The 8,587-nt window shown below is 38.6% G+C and overlaps 1 protein-coding gene across 1 annotated transcript; it reads right to left on the bottom strand.

Annotated features, from left to right (window-relative positions):
• Positions 1-291: 291 nt before the first annotated feature.
• On the bottom strand, positions 292-7,770 carry LOC105211312 (xanthine dehydrogenase). Its single transcript, XM_011182662.3, has 6 exons — positions 7,380-7,770; positions 2,329-4,929; positions 2,001-2,269; positions 1,059-1,935; positions 821-988; positions 292-753 (listed from the first exon to the last, which is right to left on the bottom strand). The coding sequence occupies exons 1-6, from the start codon at positions 7,485-7,487 to the stop codon at positions 703-705; spliced, it is 4,074 nt and encodes a 1,357-aa protein (XP_011180964.1). The 5' UTR covers positions 7,488-7,770; the 3' UTR covers positions 292-702.
• Between the last annotated feature and the right edge of the window lie 817 nt (positions 7,771-8,587).

Here is an 8,587-nt window from a genome sequence, read left to right as displayed (position 1 = left end):
CTAGTCAAGTTGTATTACAAATTAGTAAATTCGCATAAAACTGTGTAATTAAGCATAAAATATATAAAATGATAATTTTAAATTAAAATATTCAGTAATAATTGGTGAATTCTTTATATGGAATGTTGTCTAATGAAAATAGTTAAGTAGCATAAGCTCGGTATTGAGAATTTCAAAAGGTAATGTGTCTGACGTGCCGGAAGATCATTTTTAAGATACATATGTTTATACGCAAGAACTGCCTAATATTTCATTTGAAAACAAAAGAATGTTATAAGTGATAATCCTTAATTCAGGTATGTTCATCTTATATTTTTACAATAATAATAACAACAAAAGTTACGTTCTGAGTTCAGAACTTCGACACTTTGTAAATATGATGCAGTTCCAAAATAAATTTATCAATATAGTCTATGACCTTTTTCATTTATTATTGACTAACTTTATTGTTGTGCACAATATTATAAAAAAATTAAATCATTTTCAAAATGACAAGTTAGTAAAATTTACATATACATATATATTTGTTGTTGTTTACATCTTTATGTAAAATAGCACCATTTTATAATGTTCAACTCAAATTACATATCCAACATATCTATTTACTGATACTCAAATGCATGTCTGTAAGTCCGTGTATAGTAATTAAACTTTTTTTGTATAAATAATTAAACTTTTAAACAAAATCAAATGATTCCACGTTTAGGGCACAACATTCCATGGCGTATATGTGTCAGGGGATGGTTGATCAATCTAAAAAAAAAATAAAAAAATACATTTAATAACGCTAACTGACAGGAAATTGTCATTTTAATTATACCAATTCTGTGAACTCGTCTTGGCATGCCATTCGTATGCGTGCCGCTGTCGCTGGAGCGTGCAGTACGAAATTGGCGCTCAGCTGACGTTCAGCACGTGCCGCAGCGATGGCTTCCTTAATGGCGAAAAATGTGGTGCTACCAATGAATAACGGTGGCTCACCAACCGCCTACATAAAAAATAAATATACAATTTTTTTAAGAAGTACTACAGAGCAGCAATAATTTAATAGTTATTACCTTTGAAGAAAAAACAGCTCTAGGGTTAGGTGCGCCAGTCAAAAGGCTCACATTAAACTCGCCCGGTATGTCGGCAAAGCCTGGTAGTTTATACATGCCTGGTCCGCGTGAATAAAGCGCACCTTGTGGTGAATAAATGAGTTCTTCCAACACAAATAAACCATAACCTTGCATGAATGCGCCTTCGATTTGTCCAATATCGATAGCTGGATTCAAGCTTGAGCCTAAATCCATTACGATGTCTGTGCTCAAGACTTGATGATCACCTGTTAAGCAATCAATTTCAACCACGGACACCCCCACACCATTGGTATAATAATTATAACAACGCGCATTTGGATTTGTCTTTGGATCGTCACCAACATCAGGCATTTTGTAGAAACCGCTTGCCGAGAGCCCTACACGGGCAAAATATGCTTTGCTGATCCACTCTTGCCAAGTATCTTTCGGATTGGCTTCCTTGATAGGTTTCAGGCGCTGATTTATCTTCTCACAAGCATCCAATACTGCCATGCCATTCAAGTCTGAACCGACACTAGCTGCTGTGGGTGATGTATTCGGTACCTTATCGGTTGCCGTTTCGGCAATATGTATCAACTCCGTTGGTATGCCCAAGGCACGCGCGCAACACTGTATCATTTTGGTGTGTAGACCTTGACCGATCTCGACGCCACCATGCGAAAGCAATACCGAGCCGTCGCCATAGATATTCACCAGGGCGCCGGCTTGATTGAGATGCATGGCACCAAATGCAATGCCATATTTGGTGGGCACAAGTGAGATGCCGCGCTTGCGCCAGCGATGGCATTTATTGAATTCTTCAATCTCAGCACGCTTCTCGTAGAATTTCGACTGATCTAAGCAATCGCTGAAACATCTTTGCGAAAAGTGGGGAATTAGTTTTAATAATTCTCTGTATATGGTAGCGACTGGAATGCTTACTTTTCAATGGGGAAGTTTTCCAACTTTTGATTATAGTGTGTGTAATCACCAGTCTTATAGAAATTCAACTGCATGATGTCCAAGTAATCTTTGCCAACTATGCGCGCCACATCGCGCACAATATGCTCCGCTGCAAACATGCCCTGCGGACCACCAAATCCTCTGAACGCTGTATTCGATGGTAAATTCGTTTTGCAAACCCAACCACCAACTTTGACATTCGGTATGCGATAACAGTTCTCGAAATGATTCATAGCACGATCAAGCACCTACACAAAATGAAATACTATTAAAAATTAATTAAGATTTGCATATAGAGAACACTTACGGAAAATGAAAGATCCATTGAGCAGCCGGCGTTCGTATAACATTCAATGTCACATGCCGTTATTAGACCTTCCTTGGTAAAACCAATTTTGTATTTGAAGAGAAAAGGATGTCTGGTGCCGGTTGTCATCATATCTTCATCTCGATCAAGCATACAGCGCACCGGCCTTCTCAGGCGATAACTGGCCAATGCAACTGGTAGTGACAGGATAATCGAACGCGACTCTTTGCCACCAAATCCGCCACCCAAGCGTTTAGAACGACATACGACCTTGTGCATTGGCGCAGATAATACATGCGCCACCAGTTTTTGTATCTCGGTGGGATTTTGGGTTGAGCAAAACAGTTCAATTTCATCACTATCTCTCGGCGTAGCCACACAAGCGTGCGTCTCCAAGTAGAAGTGTTCTTGACCACCCATGCGACAGCTACCCTCATACACGTGGTCAGCTTCCGCAAATGCTTTTGTCACATCACCCTTCTCAATATATGTCGGATAATCGGGAAAATAAGATTTATGTGCGATGGCCTGTTCAATTGTTACAATAACCGGGCTAAGTTCTTCGTACTTGATATGCACGAGACGCGCCGCACGTTGCGCCAAAACTTGGCTCTCCGCAACGATGGCACCAATCACCTGCCCCTGACAATAAACTGTCTCCGAAGCGAAGACTTCTTCATCATGAAACACGGTACCAACTTTATTTTCATAGTCACTCAAATCTTTGCTGGAGAAGAATGCATGTACACCCGGCTGTTTTAGCGCTTCGCTGGCATCAATCGATAGAAGCTTTGCATGTGCTTTGGTGCTAAGTACAAGCGCGAGATACAATTCATTCTCATGGCGTGGTATGTCATCGCAGTAAATTGCTTCACCCGTGGCCTGTTTCAGTGCGGAAGCGTGTACCTTTGGTCTACCGATGGGATCACATATTGGTTGTTCGGCACATACGCGCTCAAAGAGCTGCGCACTCTTCAAAATCGGTGTATGGAAGGTCTCAGCACCACTCAATTCTCTCTCTGGTATTGCATCATCTTCGATGATACCGGCTTTAATTAATTCTTGACTGATGGCTAAATATGCCTTGAAGAATAAACTGACTACCAATGAACGACGATAGGCGATCATACCACCTGGTGCAGATGGCGCCAATGGCAGTTCGGCGCAGAGGCTTTCAGTCACACGCTCAACTAATACGAGATTCCATTTCTGTTTCGCCATGATTTGTGATGTTTTTGGCGCCATGATCGTTATGGGTGCCATACCGCCGAATGCCATATAAATATGTTTGATTATATTGGTATTCGGTTCGAAGGTCACATTTAATACTGCATTCACGATGGCAATGTCATCATCTCTACGGCGTGCTTGCTTAAATGCAACGAAGTGTTGATCTTTTGTGCTCTTCGGAAAGTATATGCCCACCAAGACTTCATGTGGTAGTATTGTATTCTTGCGATATCCAGTAAAGAAGCTTGGGCCCATATGGACATCTCGTGTTTGTACTTCCCCATCAACTAAGCTGCACACCTTAAGCTTAGCACAGGCCGCAGTCAAAATTGGATTCATATCGGATATCGGACTTCCAGTCATGATGTTGCCACCGAGAGATGCCACATTTCGAATCTGTTTGCCCGCAAAGTAGTGCAACATTTTTACGGCGCAGCGGAAGAAACGTGTCTCGTGCTCCGGCAATTTCTCGATGCGTTCGCGTAGGTATTCATCAATGTCCATTAAGGTGACGGCAGAACCAAATAGAATGCTATCATCTAATTCACGTATCTCATTTAATTCCGGTACTTTTATGGGGTTAATGTGTACGGTGTATAGAAACTGCTTAAATTTCATTTCAACACCAACTTCTGTGTTGCCGACAATGATTTTGCCATGCGGGTTCTCCGCTTTCAGTTTCAGCAAGTCTAAAAGTTCCACGGGGCGATACCATGTCGACCGCGGTCCTTTGAACAAAAGATTTTCCGCATCGTATTGCGAATTTAAATGCAGTTCTGGTGGAAATATGGGTTCCTGACTGGGATCGAATGGTAAAAATTCGCTCTTCTCAAATAACTTATCATCTTCATTTTCGCCATTTGGTCTCTTATTACCATTCAATTTGCAACACTTATCACCCATGGCACAGCTAAATTCCTTCGTGAAAGTCTTGTATCCTTCCAAAATAGGACGATAACCCGTACAACGGCAGAGGTTGCCCTGAAAAGCCACTTCCAAATCTTTCATCGATGGCTGGGGCATGCTACGCAGCAGTGCGTACATGGACATAACTATGCCGGGTGTACAGAAGCCACACTGACTGCCATGCGCTTTGGCCAGACGCTCCTGTACCGGGTGAAGGCGTGTGCGTGTGCTACCGATTCCCTCTATGGTGGTTACTGCGCAACCATGCATGGCGCATACGGGCATCAGGCAGGCGTTCACGGCCAAGTGTTTGATACTGTTGGTGGCGCGATCAACACGCGACAGCATAACCGTACAAGCGCCGCAACCACCTTCGCCACATCCCAATTTCGTGCCACATAAACGCAGTTTATCGCGCAGATATGTGAGTAAGGTGCATTCTGGATCTGGTGTCGGATCGACGACCTAAATAAGAGAAGTTTATTGTTTTAAGTTTTTATGATGCCATGGTTTGAAAAATTAGTGATAAATGTTGATGTTTAATATAAGTAGTAAAGAGCCTTGGCCTGAAGAATCTGAAAAAGTCATTGTTCTATATTGAACGATTTTGTCACGAAATCTTTATTTTCTTTCGTTCTTGATGTCACGATCTAATATATTTTGCTCTCAAACTGTCTGTGGACCATCTCTCAAGCACTTATTGAGTGATTTTTATAGAAATGGACTAGGTTCGATAACATTTCAATGTTTTTTCCCATGATTTTTTTTTATTTTCTTCAGAACCCATATTTTATATATAAAAAAGGTACTTAATACCCAACTTCTAGTATTCGAAACTAGAGCTTATTTTTGCAATTTTGTTTCCTCGTCAAGCGTTGATAACAGTTATTGAAGCTTCAAGAACCATTCAGTTGTTTACATTGTTTACAAAATAAAAACTTTGATATTCATATATAATATATATGTACATTCAAGGTGCTTGGTGGAAAACTCATATGCAACCCTGTGAGAAAATCTCGATTAGTCACTCACTGAGAAATAATATCGTTAAAAGACATTTGATCCATTGTCACCGCTATTTAATAAACTCAAAAACAGCAAAGGTATTAAGGGGTTATATGGGGGAATCGATTTCAATATTTGATTTTTTATATTTTTAAATTCTACATCGTAATCTCTAGAATATTGTCCAGTCTATCCGAGTAAGTTAGAGTCATTTTTTCGGTTGCCAAGATTTCTCGAGAACTACTCAACCGATCTTGATGAAATTTTAAACAGGTCTTTGAAATAAAATTTACAGAATTTGAATTTTTTTTCTTAAAAAACTCCAATTCTCATTTTTAACCAAAAACGTATTTTTTATTTTCAATACAGATCCTACCAGGAGTTATGCTATCAATGAGAATATACATTTTCCTCGAGGGCTTGACTTTTCAGACTTTTTAATATTTTTCTTCAAGAACTTCAGTAATTCTATATTATATGTGTATATTTAAGACAATAATGAGTTTGAAAAATCAAATTTTATGTATTCAAAAAGTATTGGAATGTGTATGTCGTTTTTCTATGCCTAACAAAATTATCATTCAGAATTTTCTGGAGTAACAACAAATTTGAAAGAAAGTCAGCGCTTAAATAATTTTCTGCAGGGATTGCACATAGGAATATATGTATATATTTATGCGAACATAATTATTATTATTTGCGATTGTAGGTCGATGAATTTCAGGTCGAAAGCTTATCAGCGCAACAGGGGATCATTTGCGTACATACGTAAATATAGATAATATATAGTATCTTTGTACGTATGTATGTATATAGTATATTTTGCTCCAGCATATCAAGTCAGTCATTAAATCATGCTTATCACAAGCGTAATAAATATTTATTTACTTATGATTTTTGCAATAATTCCATAATATTAGCAAATATTATAAGCTAAGTGTATTCAATTGCATTCATAATTCACGCTCATAAAGTTTTCAGCTTAGTTGATAATACTATTATTATTGATTTATGTTGAAAGAAGTGTTATAGATGTCGATAATTTATATACTTGCAGACCGACTTTTGACTATATTTAAATCCATCGTAATATTATTTGCTGTTAAAAAGACCCATAAATATTCTCTATCACATATACCACACGCCAACTCTTATCATATCAACATGCCTTGCGTTTTCGAAGATTGTAAAAACCAAAATTCTTCAGTTCAATAGTCACTAAGCCAATTAGCGACGTTTTATTAGAGGGTGTGTCAACATAAATACAACAACCACTGCATAAATTCAGCTAGTTCAACGATAGCAACATGAGCGCTATAATTTTTAGCGTTAGTATAATAGTGAGTAGATTTGGTTCTAGCGCTAGCTAAAAAAAAAAATAAATTTTTTTATAAGAACTTGTTTCAATATTCAATACTTTTCACGAAATTATCACGACTACAACTCTAAAATGAGGCTCCCATACAACCGATGTAGATTTAAAATAAATCAGCTTTCATTCATATAGCTTCAAAGTTATAGCCAAAAACTACTTTTCTTAGAGTTTAAATAATTACCTTCTAAATTTTTATTGAATAATTATGCGCAGCTTACGTGTTTATTTTTATTGCCGGCCTCAGTAGCTAAAACAGGTCATGCTTGTTCTCAGTAGAAGAGCAATATGGCTAATATTATCACTAGCAAAGCTATTGATAAAGATATTTGCACATTCGGAGAGCAATACCTTGGTCAACAACAGGTTTTCTAAGTTCTCTCTTGTTTATGGCATAGTTTCGAACACATGGCGAGCTCATTGCTTACTCTTTGCTCTACAATTCTCACGATATACATACACACATAATATATATCCACTGACCTGTCCACTAGTCGTTTCTAGTTTTAAATTTGATTACAATTATGAATCTACGCACCTTTTTACCATTCACGAAAAATATTAGCGGTGACTCCCGCTCAACTGGCATTGTTGACGAATTTCCATTTGCTGCCATAGTATGAACAACTGAATTATTTTGCGACATTTCAACGTGTACGTGTTTCTTTACGGATTATTCTGTGTTTACAAATTATATTTCACTAAGCACTTATATACTCCTTTTACGGCACACACACTTCATAACACTTTATTTAAGATTAATGTTTTTAGCTGCCAAAAATGTTTTTTTATTTATAAAGATAATTCAGATAATTATTTTAAAATGCAATTGAATGCAATTACGTGTGGTTTGTTGTACTCAAGAAGCAGATTCTTACACACTACCAGCCAATTGGAGTGTCAAAAGCGAACTGAATCTACAAGCGCTTCGGTAAATATGAGAGACAGTGACAACTTGCACATGTCCATGGGTATGATTGTAGGCAGGTTTGTAGGTGCGAACCCCATATTAAATAAGATTAGCTGGTGACTAGTCTGGAGTAAACATTATGTAGGGCAGTACTAGCCTGCTTGTAACCACTCCCACTACTAGGTGTTTAAAATATTATAATTGTTTTGAACTAGCAATGATTTATAATAAAATAACTAAGGAACAACACATAACACATTACAACCCATAATTTACCGTTTTTTGAGTTTCTTTATTACCTATTCGTATACATTTTAGATCTGAAGATAATTGATGTGTTTATGTATGTATGTGATTGGCGTTGAACCGTTTAGCCGGTTATAGCCGAATCGATGATAGCGCGCCACTTCTCTCTCTCCTTCGCAGTTCGGCGCGAGTTGGAGATCCCAAATGTAACCAGGTCGCTCTCCACCTGGTCCCTACAACGGAGTGGAGGCCTTCCCCTTTCTCGGCTTCCTCCCGTGGGTACTGCATCGAACACTTTCAGGGCTGAAGTGTTTTCGTCCATTCGTACAACATGACCTAGCCAGCGTAGCCGCTGTCTTTTTATTCGCTGAACTATGTCAATGCCGTCGTATAACTCGTACAGCTCATCGTTCCATCGTCTGCGGTATTCGCCGTTGCCAATGTTCTGAGGTCCGTATATCTTGCGCAAAATTTTCCTCTTGAAAACTCCTAGTGTCGTCTCATCTGATGTTGACATCGTGCAAGCATCTGCACCATAAAGCAGGACGGGAATGATAAGCGACTTGTAGAGTTTGATTTTGGTTCGTCGT

This window comes from Zeugodacus cucurbitae, chromosome 2 (assembly GCF_028554725.1).
Source record: "Zeugodacus cucurbitae isolate PBARC_wt_2022May chromosome 2, idZeuCucr1.2, whole genome shotgun sequence".
Lineage (NCBI taxonomy): Eukaryota > Metazoa > Arthropoda > Insecta > Diptera > Tephritidae > Zeugodacus > Zeugodacus cucurbitae.
Note: the sequence above shows the minus strand (reverse complement) of the source record. Positions and strands in the feature narration are given on the sequence as shown.

Bases quoted from the DNA above. Each gene is read 5' to 3' on its own strand.
- LOC105211312 (XM_011182662.3), bottom strand. From the start codon at position 7,487: ATGTCGCAAAATAATTCAGTTGTTCATACTATGGCAGCAAATGGAAAT. The intron at 2,270-2,328 runs GTAAGTGTTCTC...CATTTTGTGTAG, and splicing joins CAATGGATCTTTCATTTTCC to GTGCTTGATCGTGCTATGAA. The intron at 754-820 runs GTATAATTAAAA...TTTTTTTTTTAG, and splicing joins AAGACGAGTTCACAGAATTG to ATTGATCAACCATCCCCTGA.